At 41.3% G+C, this 15921-nt stretch overlaps 1 protein-coding gene across 2 annotated transcripts in view; it reads right to left on the minus strand.

The window, feature by feature from the left end:
* The window catches only part of cyth3a (cytohesin 3a), a 42806-nt gene that overhangs the window by 18492 nt on the left and 8393 nt on the right, over positions 1–15921 (minus strand). Inside the window, exons 1-5 of one of the 2 annotated variants that reach the window (XM_008303748.1) lie at positions 8149–8167; positions 3488–3570; positions 3027–3091; positions 1062–1128; positions 723–841 (exon numbers count right to left, since the gene is read on the minus strand). In XM_008303748.1, the coding sequence (XP_008301970.1) occupies positions 723–841; positions 1062–1128; positions 3027–3064 (224 nt within the window). In that variant the 5' untranslated portion in view covers positions 3065–3091; positions 3488–3570; positions 8149–8167. Of the gene's footprint in view, positions 1–722; positions 842–1061; positions 1129–3026; positions 3092–3487; positions 3571–8148; positions 8168–15921 lie in introns of those variants that run through there. The other variant, XM_008303747.1, reaches the window with a different exon arrangement.

Consider the following 15921-nt stretch of genomic DNA (forward strand, 5'->3'; position numbering starts at 1 on the left):
ATTGTATGTAACCAAATTAGCTTATTAATTGTTCTGCCAGCCTTTGAGATGTTTGTGATTCTTATTTTGTTTTTGACATTTCTCTGGTGACATTTGCAATACTGTCTGCTCAAAGATCATCTATCAATCACAGAGTGCATCTTGCCTCTTTTTTACATTTTTTGTTGATAAAATGTGCATCATCTCTGGTCACTGAAATTATCACCCAGGCCAGTAAATGTATATCAGCTGTCTTATTCCAGATATTAGTGCTGAACGATGTTTGAGCACATTTAATTATGTTTTCATTAGTGGTTATTTTGCCCTCTAAACCTTTGATTCTCTTGCACCTCCTTCTTCTTGGTTTTGACTCAGTGTCTTTTGTCTCGTCTATCTCCTCTCACCTCCAGATAACACCATCCATCTCACTAGTCTCACGGCTGTCTCAGACAGTGGCGCTGTTACAGCGGCAGGACTTTGCTCTTTCTTCATTATCCAGCAGTCTGGCCTGAGATGTGACGAGCTGGATGGTTGTTTTATTACCAGCTATAACTCCACATGGGTGGACGATGACAAAACACCCACACTGTCCCAAAGATTTATTTTAGAGAGGGGGGTCAATCATGTTCTCCCTCTTTAATCAGTAAATCCAGTCCATAATTTCCTTCTTTAATCACAGAGGGGGGCGTAAATCTCCCGTAAGGAGGCCTTTCTCCCTCCGCCTGATAGATGCTCTGTCTCACCGCTCGCCTAAGTAGTCTCCGATGACGGTCTTGTTGAGGCCCTCGCCTTTGTAGAGGAACTGAGCGATGTCTTCGGGAGTGTGCTGGAGGAGGTCGTTCTCCAGCAGGAACTGGATTCCCTGGAGAGGAAGAGGAGGAAACAGAATGGCTGTTCATCTCAATCATGGCTGGATGATGGAAACTGACAAGATTTCACAACCGAGGATGGATCGCTCTTCACTCCGGCACAGAGAATCATTCATGTCAAGGCTGCCGAGACACTGTCAGCTGTGGGGGTTTATGATGGGAGCGTCGGGCTGTTTCAGAACACAGACAAAAAAAAAAAACACAGTCGAGTACCTTTTTGGGATCCATGTTGAATTTCTTCCTCCCCATCGCGATCTGTTTGTTTCTCTGGGATGTTTTACTGGAACACAAATGTGGATATTTAACCGAGAGACTTACTTTATTTACCTTAAACAACACTGAAAATAACAGATTGTTAAGCGTCTCGATGTCAAACATTTTAATATACTGAAGAGATTATTTCCTGCCACATCTGTTGTGCTCATTATGCGCCTGCGTGTTCCTGCTTGAAGCTAATCTCTAAAACATACACACAAGCTCAATAAAATACGTTTACAGACTGTAAATGTGTGTAATGACGGTGACAGACAGAGCAGACATGACCTTAGTAACAAATAACACACACTGAGGACACTCGACGATTTATCAAAGGACAACATGCCTCATTGATTTATACGAGCAAAGACGCTACATTGATTGTTCAAACCCTTGTCGAGTGACGCTGGTGACATTTGGTGTTAACAACGGGCACAATAACTTATCTATGCAAACAGCCAGGTAGATATGGTTGACATGACAACCGTGCAACCATATATAACCGCATCCTGTCCAGGTACATCTGCTTTAGCACATCATTCATAACGAAAAGCAGCTTGTTATCCAGCTGCGTTTGACGTCTCTTTGACCATGCAAATCCTCAACCCAACTTAAATGAAGCCAGATATGAGCTACGGTTCCTGTGAAGACTATTTATATCTGCAGGAAATAAATAGAATTAAAGTTTTATAGTGCTGTAGAGGTCATAGATGTCATGTTCTTTATGTTTTGGGTTGGTTTTCGGGGCATTTTTGTGACTTGAGAAACAGTTTACATTCTAAAAAAATCGATTTTCTTTGAGTTTTCATAGGGTGACAGTGTTTTTGATTCTGCATAACTGCTTTTGTAAAATCAAGTTTTGATCCAAGTGAAAGGATTCAGGATTCATGTACATGCACATTTCCACTAGAGGTGGACTGGTGTAGTTTTTCAAGACTGATATAGATCATTAATAATTAGCAATCAAAGGAGATCGACAGCATATTTGGAAACTTTGGATAATATAGTTGGGAAAGACATACTGTAATGAACATTTGGTGTCAAAATTTGGAAAAAAAACACAAACACAAAACTTAACTGACATGCTTTTGTTTTATACATGTGCTTCAACAAAAGAGAACCTTTCAATATTTATCCTTCAGAGTGACTATAGAAAGGGTCGGCGGCTGCACCAGAGCCAAAGTGGCACACAGTTAATGTATTTTATTAGGAATTGGTTAAAAAAACAATGATAATTTGAAAAATACTTCACATCATATTCAATAATTAGTCAACCCCTTAGTGACGTATGTACATTATTTATGACTCTGCACATTGTTTATATAAGATGTAAATAATCTTTATTCTTATTCTTTTTTGATAATATTCATGACTGTACATTACGTTATTTCTGACGATCACTTATTTGACATCACTGATATGTTACGTGAACTGTATATGCTCGTCTTTGACAACTGCATGTCTTTTTTTTTAAGCACCGTTGTGGATGAGAAACGAATTTCGTTATACTATCATACAAAAGTATGACTGTACAATGACATTAAAGATTTATCTTATATAATCTTGTCTCACATTTCCTGGTGCAACTGTGCAGAAGGCTCCATGGCCGCCTTCAGACCATCATGCAAAGAAACTACTGCCAAGAAATGCATCATAAAATTCACAGAGAATATAACTCAACAGCTCAAACTATAAAAAGGACGTGGACACGCCAAAATAAATATTTAAATTATAAACAAAAAAAGCCTGTCGTTGCTTGGGGCCTGGTGTTATTGTGTTTCTAGATAAATTAGAGACAAGCTCCAGGCAAGTCTGTCCGCACTAATTAAAGCCAACAAGGGAAGATTAAGTGAGCTACGATGAATATATTAGACAAGTTAGCATAGTTTACCAAAACTATACAAATATCTTCATTTTACTTACCTTTCTCCAACACACGTCAGCTGCTCGATCTCCGTCATGACTTCTGCTATCTCAAACTTCAACCTCTAAGAGAGAGAGAGCACAATAGGCCACAGTTGTTGTTTTTTTCTTTATGTTAGAACAAGATAAAGCACACAGCATGAGATGGGACGTAGAATGAACTGTTTGCAGCGGACAGTTCATCACTTTTTATGAGCAAACTGTGTGTGGAAAGACGCACAGTGCTGTCTGTAGGTTTATTTGCATTACTTACTGCATGCAAATAGACCTACAGAGCTGCAGCAGATGGGCAAAGAGCAAATAAAAGGCCAAAGATTGTGACTAAAATGCAAGTTGACTTTATCAAATTCATTCCACAGTAACAATATCAATCCATGACGTTTATTGGGAAAAAAACGGATTGCTGTTACGTGAACAGAGGCCTTCCCAGAGCATCCTGTAGATATCCTGTACACACACACCTCAATATCATCGAGCAGCTCTCTCTTCCTCCGTCGGATGTTTGATAGCTCATCCCTCTCCTCCAGGGACAGATCCTCCGGAACTGCAACGCATGATGGAGAAAACACAGCAGAACTTAGAGTCTCATTTGTACAAGGCTCACCTCGCTATTTTCATTTAGCTTTTATTGCATCCTACACAACAACAGAAAGGAAAGGTCGCAAGAAACAGCATTATCAAAAGGTTGAGGAAAAACAGAAGCGACCTTTAACCCAATCTAGTGTATATGATGTTAAAATGAGAAATCTGTAAAAATAAAAATAAATGTTGAAAATGTGGCAGCAAAGGTGAAAGAAAAAAAATACATAAAAAATAGTGGAATACTGTAATGACCAAAAGTGTCAAAACTGTACTTATAATAATAATCCATCCATCCATTATCTATACATCGCTGTCAGTCCTCACTAGGGTCGACTGGAGTCTATCCCAGCTGACTCAGGGTGAAGGGAGGAGACACCCTGGACAGGTCACCAGTCTATCACAGGGCTACACTTAGAGACAGACAACCAAGCACACTCACATTCACACCTACGGACAATTTAGAATCACCAATTAACCTCAACATGTTCTTGGACTGTATGGGAGGAAGCAGGAGAACCTGGAGAGAACCCATGCTGCACGGGGAGAACATGCAAACTCCACACAGAAAGATCCTAGGTGTCCTCAGTGGGACTCAAACCGGCGACCTTGTTGCTGCGAGGCAACAATGCTAACCACTGAGCCCCCTGGCAGCCCATAATAATAATAATAACAATAAAAATAATAATCATTACATTTTTAAAAATCAGTGAAATAATTACATTGTAACAGAACTAGAAAAATCTGTGAAACAATTTTTTTTGTGGTTTTTTTCATGTTTGTTTGTTTTTACCATTTTCCAATCCTTAATATGCAAAATTTGTCTTTGTGATAATGGTACATATCTATGAAAGACTGATAGTTTGGTTAATTTAAATACAGGAAAACAGTGTACTTTTTTGGTTACACGCTGTGAAAGAAGTAATTTGGAAAAACACTGATTTTTTTGATGTGGACATTATTTACAGTTTTAACCATATATTTTTTAGAGTCAGCATGTAAAATACTTACTTTAATGATTTCAGCTATAATTTTACAAAACAGGGAAAATCTGTAAAATAACACTTTAAAAAAATTTACCATTTTTTAAATCCTTAATAAGACCTAATTTTTCTATAAACAATCACAAATATCTGGAAGCGAAAAACATTTTTGTTGATTCAAATACAAGAAAACAGAATAATTTCATGGTCACACATTACAAAAGAACTAATTACCACTTGTGAAAATACAGATATTTGGTGTGGACATTGTTTACAAGTTTGGAAAAATAACAATTATAAACTGCTAAAATGTTCTTTTTTCACAGTTTACAAAGGCTCACAGGCCACAGATGCAAAACAGGAGCTGATCCTCCTCACAAAGCGAATCGACGAACAAATGAGTGTTGCGTGTCTGTTTCACCTTGTTGAGCTGAGCAGCGGATATCAAGAGCCGGCCTGTTCGTCTTAATTAACTAGAGAAACAGAGAAGGCTCTTAATTATTCCACTTGAAAGTGTTTTGCCCCTTCCCTCCTTCTCCATTTGGCTCAGGGGATAATTCTATTAATAAAACCAATCCAGATTAAGTTTTATTTCATTAAATGTGAATTTTGGCAATTTAACGCAGCCTACGACCTCGACTCCCCGGCCGACGCTGTTTTACAGCTCTGGGCTAAAAAACGAGCGAGAGAGGAGGATGGATCGCTTTCTTTTTAGTCCTTCCTCCCTCATCTCTCTGTTCTAATCTTGTTTCTTCTATCTGTCTCTCCTTCATTCACCCACAGTTTTCTCCATCTTCTCGAAGCAAAGAGGGCCCTGCTTCATTAAGCCAGCTTAGAGGCAGAAAACTCAAATCTCTCAACAGGAAAATGGCACATCTGATATCAGAGGCAGCTTTGTGCCTACATGTTGCTAAAGGAAGGAAGAAAAGAGAAAAAAAAAAGCATCACTTGTTATTTTCCCTCACAGGCGGGGAATCTGCGCCAATTAAAGTAAAACAAGGTCGCTGGGCTCAAGAGGAAGCATTCAGCCCTCTTTTAATATGACAGCTTGTAAAGGAGTTGCGTTCAGGGCAGCCGCGTATTGTTATAGACGGCATTCACATTAACAATGACACAAAAGGCCCTTCCTAACCCGGTTATGTAATCCTGAAGCACCGTCACGAGGGTCAGGTAAGAGGGAGAAACAGCTCAGGGATTTCCTTTGTGGGCCGTGTTTTTAACCCACAGCGGAGGGGGAATGCGGACGCACGGTGACCGAGAGTATGAAAATAAAGATGTTAATTAGTGCGGCTAACCTCCGGCTACCTCGCAGCGCAACACAACTGTGAGCGCGGCTTTAAAGCCAATTAGTGCTCTCCAAAAGTTCCAAGGCTGTTTCCACATGATTCTTTAATGTCGTACTTGAGCAGTGTTTTCTAAGTTTTTTGGCTTATGAGCGCTCAAACTTGTGTCGCTCACACAACGGGAGAAGCTGAGATGAAGATGTGTTGTTGCTGTGCTGGGTTTTAATGGGCAAAAGCAACAGTTTAGGAAAATACTTTAGTTTGCTTTCTTGCCAAGATGTTATATAAGAGGACTGAAATCACTCCAGTAAAGCTGCTGTTTCCTGCTTCCATTCATTGTGCTGAACCATTAACTGTAGCTGCATATTTAATGGACAAGAGCACCAGCAATTTTCTCATCTAACTCTCTGCAACATTTCTGGGGAACAATGTGAGCGTTCTAACTTTAAATGTCACATCTTTGACTCAGATGCTACCAGCACCCTGGAGGGTTGGTGCATTTTCTACCTTTCTCTCTACAGGATCCCACTTCTTGGTTCTGAATGGCCCGAGGTTTAGGCACACATTTCTACAAATGATTCATGAACTGGTGTGACTTAGATCACGCACTAACACATCCAACTGCTTTTTTTTTTTTTTTTTGTGCTGCACACACCCGGAAGATTTTGCAGCAAACATTAAAACTGGGTCAATTCAAAACAGTGATCACAGACTGAGCTGCTTTTGATTGCAACTGTTTTTTTTTAACTGTGCTCTGCTGCTTGTTAATCAGTGGCCTATTTATTCTCTTTGGACTCTCGACACTGAAAAGAATAACATGCCCTCGATGGTTCTTCGAGATTTAAATAAATGTTGAATAAATGACTGACTCTGTACTTTCTCTCTTGAGAAAGTAATTAATCCATTATTTTCAGCGTGGGAGGAGCAGATTACCTGTAAACACCACCGTGTTTTCACAGCTTTGAACTGGCTCAACCTAATGGAGAGAGCTCAGCCAAAAAGTGTAAAAAAAAAAAAAAAGAAAAACTTTGCCAACGGCATTTTGCACAACATGGCGGATCATCTAAGTAGGTTAACTTGGCTGTGTTATGTTTCTCAATGCTGAGATTTAGTTGATGTGAAGTGCACACTGGTTGGTTGATCATTTTAGTCTAAAATAGCAAGGATGATGGTGCATTATGCTGTAAATACATGTTTATTTAGACTGATAAGGTAAGTTCTTTATTTTCCACATGATCAATCAACTGGTTGAAGAGGAAGTACGATTTCAGTCAACCAAATGTTTTCTGGTTGACTTCCGCCCTGTGCTAATCTAAGATGCAAAATATTGAGAGCATTATCGGCAAAACAGGAGCAGATAAAGAAGTTCATGTGGTGTACAGCTTTATGCTAGTGTGCATCAAATGTGAATATCTTCCATAAAAGTGAGCTGAACACTTTGGAGTTTTGCTCAGACGACACAATCAATCCTTTCCATTTACTGACAACTTATAGTCTACGTTAGCAGTCAATAGTTGAGAAAACAATCAATAGATTCATCAATAATGGGGAAAAAATAATTAACAGGTTCAGCCCGAATTTTAGGATCCTTCTTTGCCGTTTGAATAATTTGCCCGGAGGAAGATGATGTGCGAGCAGCAGGCAGCTCCATGTGTTCCATTAGCCTAAGGCTGTGCATTAGCTAATGGAGAGATCCAGTGGCTGCAACAATGTGCATGATTACAATCTTGATTCATTACAAATCTAATGAAAAGCAGAAGATGCTCCCTTCAATAAAAGCCTACTGCCATTAATGGCAAAGCATTACCACTATCTTCCAATCCAGGTCTCTCTCTCTCATTGGATTGGCTTTAATATATGTCTTTTAAACCACACATTTGATAATACAGGGGACTAATAAATCTCTAATGTCTCTGTTCCAGAAGGTTCTCTTGTGCAGTGGTGGGCGGCTCCTCCACAGAGGTGGTCCACCAATTACTTTATTAACAGAGTTCCCTCCAGTGACCTTCTATGACTCACTCAGGAAATGAGTTTAGTGTCTTCAGCGAGCACAGGGGGAGTCGAGGGGTCAAAGCTGGTCGCTGCCGTCGTATTGGCTCAAACCAAACAGCAGCTACGCTCGAATGATAATCTACTAAAATCAGCTACAGCGTGAGTCACTGCTTCGTAGTAAGCAGCAGAGCTACAGAGGGTCAGATTGAACGACAGTGAGGTAGCTGGAGCTCATCAGTCGCTGGTTTTAGTTTGCATCTGAGCAGAAAACTAGAAATATTTTACCTTTCGTGACCTCTAAGAGAAATCCACGCTAAGCACGCTGTATGGGGTGCTGGGCTGAGAGGCTCCAAAGGGTTTAAACTCCAACATGTGCACAACAGAACAAGAGGTTCCAGTAATTTCGCCCCCTAAAAACAAAATCCCTCAAAATCTACTTTTAGCAGTAAATCCCCTGCTGCTCTTCACACCCAAAACCAACAACTGTCCCTGACCACCCACTGAAACCAGAGGCTTTGATGGAATAATGCAGGAAATGCTTTGACAAACCATTTCCAGTGCGCATTCAGTTTCACAACTTGTACAATGTTGGTTTTGGTCACATGTCTGCACATGTTTAAGCCCGGACAGAGAGCAGAAAAAAAAATTTCCCAGGTTATGAGCACTGGTTCAAGGATTTCCCGAAAAGCGGCATTCATACTAGCAGTGCAGGAAAAAGCAGCACGATACTCGGAGCTCCGACAGAAAATCCCACGCCCACTTAACGCTGGCTGCCGTCCCAGTTATCACTGACTCGTGTGAGTGAGAGGAGATTTGTCCAGATCCACTAGCTTTAAACTAGCGACTTTAACTGCTGTAAAGTCTCTTAAAGTGGATGAGCTTCCCTTACTTGGCCCTGCAGCTCGCCGCCTCACGTGCAAGGTACCCGGAAATACGGACCAACTTCCTCTGAATCCAGACTCTAATCTGAAGCCGGCTGGCCCCAATCCCTCCAACTGTGGACAAAGACACGCTGTGCATTACAGCCCAGGTCATACATGCAGACAGACATGTGGATGGATCCGCACATGAGCACATGTACGCCGAGGCCAGCTGGCACTAATCCCACACACTCACCCTCCCCGGCGCTCTTTAAGCCCAACGCGAGTCTGTCGGAGCGGAAGTGTGATGTATAACAGCCTATACACAGATGTTCCCACTGACGCGCCGCTGCCTGACTTTAACCTACTTTGCCTCAGTGGTTGCTGGATAAAATGATCCGACAGTTTGTGAAGCAGAAGCGGATAGTCTGGGCTATCTGTCTGCTTGAGCGCCACAAAGCAAAAATGCTGAGAAGGCAGCCTCATAATTTGTCAATGTGAGGTGAGCAAGGCTACGATACAGAAGGTCAAAGATCAGGGACACAGGATGCAGGTGTGCAGAGCAGACCGCTGTATTCAGACAGGTGGCAAACAAACCAACAGAAAGTGTCTTAATGAGGTGTTGAGCCAACACGTGCAGCCAGACCGACCTCGGTGAGCCTTGACATTAAGCATTAAGAAAAGGGCCGTAAGTGAAAAGAGCTTTGCATGTTATCTTCTCAACATGCACATTTGACACAGTTCACAGGAGCACTTTATTCATAGATGTTCTGTATATTCAGTCTGTCATTTGGTGCTTGAATGAACCATATTATAACATTTGTGATCTAAAAATAGCTTTGGGTATGTTGTGTTTTCGGAGTTCCACGACAGGAACTTGTGGGCCGTTCCCACAAGTGTTCCAACTACAAGAACCATCCAAGTAGAACCCTTTTTCAGGGTTGAAAAAAGTGCTACAAGAGAGATGCTTTTGAACAGCTCTAGAGAAAACTACTGGGTTTGTCTCACTGCTGATTGGTTAAACTCAGAGAGGACAATAGCAACATAATCTGCCCTTTCAATGTTCTTCTCAAGTCGTCTTTAATCAAATATCATCACAAAATCACCACATAGGCTAACATAACAAACCCTCCAATGTTCTAGTTCCTTTGTGCTCGTAGAACTGAAGTTACATCCAGTGGCTACTATATGTCATTGTTTTGTTGCACTTTAAATCAAAACAGAAGGACTAAAAGAACTGATTAGGGGCCTGTTCCTGAAAACATTCGCACCACTTTGTCCAAAGTTCCTGCAGTAGAAAACTGACTGTTGATTCGCCAAGTCTCTGGAACTCTACTGGATGGGTAGTACATCGATCCTCCAAGAGCTATTCCCCCCTTTGGTGTAATGGTGCTGGTAGAAACCATCGTCTAACACAAAATCTCCCACAAGAGTTTAGCCAGCAAAGGTCATAGTATTTGATTAACATAATATTCATCAAAGCTTTTACTGACCCCTCGTGCCCTGTGGAAGAGACCGCTCCCATCAGGATAGAAATGTTTCATCATAGGATAATGGTGATTCCTCAGAGTACCTTTGTATTGATTTGCAGTGACTCTTACCCTTTAAGGGGACAAATGGACCCAAACCACGCCAACAAAATGCCCTTAGAGCAAAACAGAGCCACCAAATCCTTTCACTGGAAGGCTCAAAGGTTCAGGATTTTCCTGTAATTTCTCATCTGTCTGTAGCTCAAGCAGTATTTATTGAAGAAAAATGTTCACTTCTACAGTATTTCCTCTTTAAATGTAATTTAAAAACCTTCTTCTTTCTTAACCTTTCCATCCATGATGGTTGTTAATCATAATGAATATCTTTTTTTCCTCTTCAAATTGCTGTTGTAGCTTTAAACTAAGGTGGAAACCAACTATTTTCTACTATTTTTTACTTAATCAACTTGTTTGGTCTCTTAAATATCAGAAAATGTTGTCTTCACAGCTCTTGATTAGTCTAACCACACCTTACTTTCACATGCTGTATGAAACACAACACATTTTTGGCATTTCTGTTTAAAAAATGAAAAATGCTTTTCGCTATCTACACGGCAAATTGTGTTATTCAGGAAATTCAGCTCTACTATATTTACACTTTGCATGAATTATGCATGCATTATTACAGTACACTGTGCTGTAGCTTGCTCAGTAATAATTCAGTCCTGGCCCTTGCGTGAGAAGAGAGATTTGGGGAGCTAATATGGCTTGTACTTCTTAACTACCTCTGGGGTTACAAGCAGAATCTGGGGCTCGGGGAGCTGAAGAGCGCTCGCACTGATTGCTCTAGTTAATCTGCAGTTTTTTGGGGAGGCGACCTCCTGCCGGGAGTGCATTTGTGCGAGTGTGGTGGTTGCGTAGGAGGTGGTCTGCACACCATGTCCTCCTTATATCACACATCTGCTCAGCATCAGCACTATGTCAATATTTGATTCGATGGATACAGCCAGCAGGATCTGAGGGGCTTCCACTGCCATATGCTGGCAGCCAAAGTAATCATAATCTGATGATTTGATCGGCCTGAGAGTGAATTAGATAGATGCTATTTCTTTTGGCATCTGGGCAGGATGAGGGGCTTTTACAGGCTGGGTGCAGTCCAAGGAGCTCCCTGTTTTCTCACTGCAACAGATCTCTGATGATCATCAAGGTTTCAGACAGAACGTAGCTGCAAAGGTGCTGTATCAGTATCTTTCACTTTTATTCTCTCACAGGGCTGAAACATGTAAAATTCTGCAAAATGGGCTGCATGCAGATGTTGTACAGCTTTGCAATGACTCTGTAATTTAATCAGTACTGTATTTAATAGTTTTTATGCTGCAGTCATGCAATTTTGGCAGAATGGGAAGAACAGGGGGAAAAAAAAACCTGACATAGGAGTGTTACTCATACTGAAACCTGAGCAGTCATCAATAGTTATTTTCGGAGCAGTTTATTAATAAGTGAAACCAGATACAAACAAATTGTTTCGCTTCCTTTATGTTCACTTAATCTACTTAAATTCATGTTTTACTGCATTTTATTTAGCTGTAGCTGCCAGTGATGGTGACTTTGCAGTCATGTTGTCAAGTGTTTGTTGACCCCTGGGTTGGATGGGTTTCCCTCCTCCTTTGCTTGTAATTATGATGTAAATTAAATGATATGAAAGCCACATTATCCACCACAGCAAGGGGCTCGGGGACGGCAATTATCCGAACATAGAACTGATTGGATGGATTTGATACGGACAATCACGTATCCTTCAGAGTTGTAATTCAAGTCCGTTTATTTATTTAAATGCCTGGCACCTACATCGAAACACATTCCCAGCAGCCTCAGCGATGCCATACAACCATCAGCCACAAGATCACTGACAGGTGAAGTGAGTAACATTGATTGTCTTGTTGAAATGGCATCTGTCAAGGGGTGAGATATGTTAGGGAGCAAGTGAACTGTCAGTTTTTGAAGTTGATTTGTTGGAAGCAGGAAAAATGGACAGCGTGAAGGGCAGAGTGACTTTGACAAGGACCAAATAGTCATGACTGGGTCAGAGCATCTCCAAAAAATAACAGTTCCTGTGGGGTGTTCCCAAAGTGGTCCATGGAAGGACAACCACTAAACAGGCTACAGGGTCATGGATACCCAAGACTCACTGATGTGCACTGGGAGCAAAAACTAACCTACTGTGATAGTAAAGTGTGAGAACACTACAACATGCATCACAACTTGCTGTAGCAGGGATCACATTTCCCATCTTAACCCCTGTCCATTGCTGAAAGCACCTACGATGGACACACGAGTGTCAGCACTGGACCATGAATCCTGTTTTCTTGTATACCATGTTGATAGCTGATTGTGTGTGTGCAGCTGGAGGCACTATGGGTAGAAGGCAAACTAGTGGAGGCAGCATGATGCTCTGGAAAACTTTGGGTTCTGACATTCATGTGGATGTTACTTTGGCACCTACCCAGACATTGTTGCTGACCACATACACCTCGTCATGACTCACTTTTAGCAGGAAAATGCACCTTTCCACTCTGCAAAAAAGGGTTTAAGAATAGTTTAATTAGGGTTTATGACAAAGATCGAGGTGCCTGATACTACAGGACACCTTTCGAGATCTTGTGGAGTTCATCCCTCGTCAGGTCAGAACTGCTTTGGAAGCACCAGGGGGACAATAATAAAGAGGTGGTTTCAATGTTGTGGCACACCAGTGTATATATAGTTGTAATTGTCTTAATATGCAAATAAGCTAAGCTAAGATGACAAACGAGGTAAACATTATATCTACTACTTTGCTGGGCCTGAATACAATCTCACACAGTTGCGACTGCTTTGTTTATTTCTGTAAAATTCGAGCTTCACATGGTCGAACCTAATTTGGATGTAGCCTCAGTCTCGACAAACAAGGACAGAAAACACTGATATGACAGTAAATTCTGAAAGGGGACATATGTTTGTCATATTATTTCCTGAGAGACCCCTCTGTTGCTTCCTGCGGGTGTCAGATGACTGACAAGGAGCAGAATGAATGTAAGACTTTATCTGATCTGAGCACACTCACTTCCATTATTGTGATAGATATCTAGCCAGGGAGGATTTCGAAATCCGTATTAGGTGCCTTTCATTCTGCACACAACGAATGAGGGCAAAGGTTTGATATCCCCAGAGATGCTGACTATGTGCAGACACCAGCAGGGAGACGGAGGGTCAACCTGGATAACTGGCACTAACTTCAAACTTTTCAGTGCAGCTCGGTTCAATAGGAGCTCTGTGTCAGCCTTCGGGATACTCAAAGGTTCTGGAGGTTTCTGTGATGGTTGTGCGCCTGCCTGCAAAAACACAGACTTCGCTGGACCACCCTGATCATATTCACAATGAGACCAGAACAACCTTTGATCCAAAACAAGGCTTTCAAAGCCACCCACACATTGTTAAGGTAATTGGTCTCTCTTGGTATTGGCTCTATAGTTCTTATAGATGGATCATGTTGAATATCAACATATTTCATGGCCACCTGCTGCATCAAAGACTTTTCATTAAAAAAAAGCTCGGTTCTCATCCAAGTCTAGATGAAACAGAAGTGAAAATATACGCTTGATTGTAAAAAAAAAAAAAAAGAGCAGGAAATGAAATGAGAATGTGCCAGGACATTTTATTCAGCTTCAGAGGTATATACACCGATCAGCCACATTAAAACCATGTGCCTGATATTGTGTAGGTTCTCTCCATGGCGCCAGAACAGTTCTGACCTCTTGGGCCGTGGACACAGGAGGGTGTCCCGTGGTGTCTGGCACTGGAGCGGTGGGTCCTTTGGGTCCTATGGATTGCGAGGGCCTCAGTTTGGGATCTGGTGAGGTTTAAGGCCGGGTCAATGATTTGGGCTCTACTACGTGTTCCTCGAGTTGTTCCTGTGCCATTTTTATGGTGTTCTGGGGTGTATTCACTTGGTGGAAGAAGGTATTGTGGTCTGCAAAGTTTAGGTAGGTGTCGATGTCCATCCATATGGTGCCAGGACCCAGTGTTTCCCAGCAGAACATTGCATTGTGTTGATCTTTGTCATCAACATACCTTGACAGTGGTTTGAATGTTGTGACTGTCAGCGTATGTCAATACAACACCTTGTTAATTAGTTGACTTTTTTGTTACTAACAATGTTTGGCTTCAAAATGACCAATGTACCAAATAAGTGTATAATTGAAATGGAATCAGTCACATTTTAAAAGGTTTTGATGACAATTATGCAAACAAGGATTTCCGAGGTATAGCATAGTTAGCCGGCACAATGACAGCATCAATGTTTTTAAATCAACGCATGGTTTTTAATTTTTTTTCCGAAAATACTTCAGATTATTGTATCAAATGTTTATCTTTCCATCACTACGTAACTGCAGCATCAAAACCTCCCTTGTATTTGGCTCCAGTCATTGCTGCACTCAGTGATACAGTTTAAATAAATGGTTCAACTCTATTCAGTATAAAGGTTTATAAAGACCCAAGGCTTCACAAGAATGAGAGTATTTCATATTATCACTAAGCAAATAGGTGGTTTATACACAGTTTGAATGGCAGACTGCAGCAGCAATGAACACCTGAACAGAAGAATGAAGAAGATGCATCGCCAGAACAGAAAACACCACCATTTGCTGTCTGTTCATTACCAGGGATAGCTTTATTATATTCTGCCCTGACAGCAGTTAAACACACTTAAAAAGCCAAACACTCAAAAATAAATGCACCTTATATGAAGTAGTCGATTTTAATCATTTAGATTAACCGCTAGAAAAACTTGCCTTTAGCAGCAGCCCTATCTATGTGTGTGTGACCTTTTAATACACCCTGAAATGTTCCAAGACTTATGTCTTTAATATATCGTTTAATCCACATTACATAAGAGCCAGGTAACCCAAAGGCATGTGTTAGCGGTTAAAAGTGCATTTGTGAGTTAAGGTGAGAACGAGCTGGGCGTTCTCTGTTTCCATTCAGCCACAAACCAAGAAAAACACGTCTCCCTGCAGAACCAACACAATTCCACCCAGTCCTGTCTGTATGATCAGCTGGACCCGGTTCTCTCTTAACTCGTCTTTTTCTGAAATTAGGAGGAACTGGAACACAGAACATCTCTGCTGCTGCTGCTGCTGACTGTCTGCCCTCCTCCTCAAACTCATTTAATGTTCCGTGTCTTTTGTCTCCCATCTGCTCTCCGTCTCACACTTGAAGAGCCTCCCCTCTTTACAGCTCCCAGCAATAATTCCAGGCAAAGCGTTTCTCTGTTTACAACAGCAGAAATGTTGCCTCCCTGACAAACAGCTACAATGTCTTGTCTCACACACACACAAACTACCATGGAGATGGGAACATGTTGGGAAGCCTCCGCAGCCTCTCTTCTCTAATCAGGTCCATATGTAGTCTCTTCTCTCTCGCTCGACACTTTAAACAGTGCAGTTTGTTACAATCCCAGCACAACACGCAGCAGCCCCGTCTTTGTGTTTGTGTGTTTTACATGTGGTATAATGTGCTGTATGTTTAATCTTCTAATGTTGCACCACAAAACCCATAATCTTGGCGGCCAAAATGAATTTCTGGTCTTCACAAATCTCCCCTTAAGCCTTTAAACAACACATTCAGGCTGCTGGGTCAACCAGTGAGACTGTAAAGAGTACATTTTAGCTCTTTTTTTTTTTTTTTTTTTT

This window comes from Stegastes partitus, unplaced genomic scaffold (genome assembly GCF_000690725.1).
Source record: "Stegastes partitus isolate 25-593 unplaced genomic scaffold, Stegastes_partitus-1.0.2 Scaffold2062, whole genome shotgun sequence".
In the NCBI taxonomy this organism is placed as follows: domain Eukaryota; kingdom Metazoa; phylum Chordata; class Actinopteri; family Pomacentridae; genus Stegastes; species Stegastes partitus.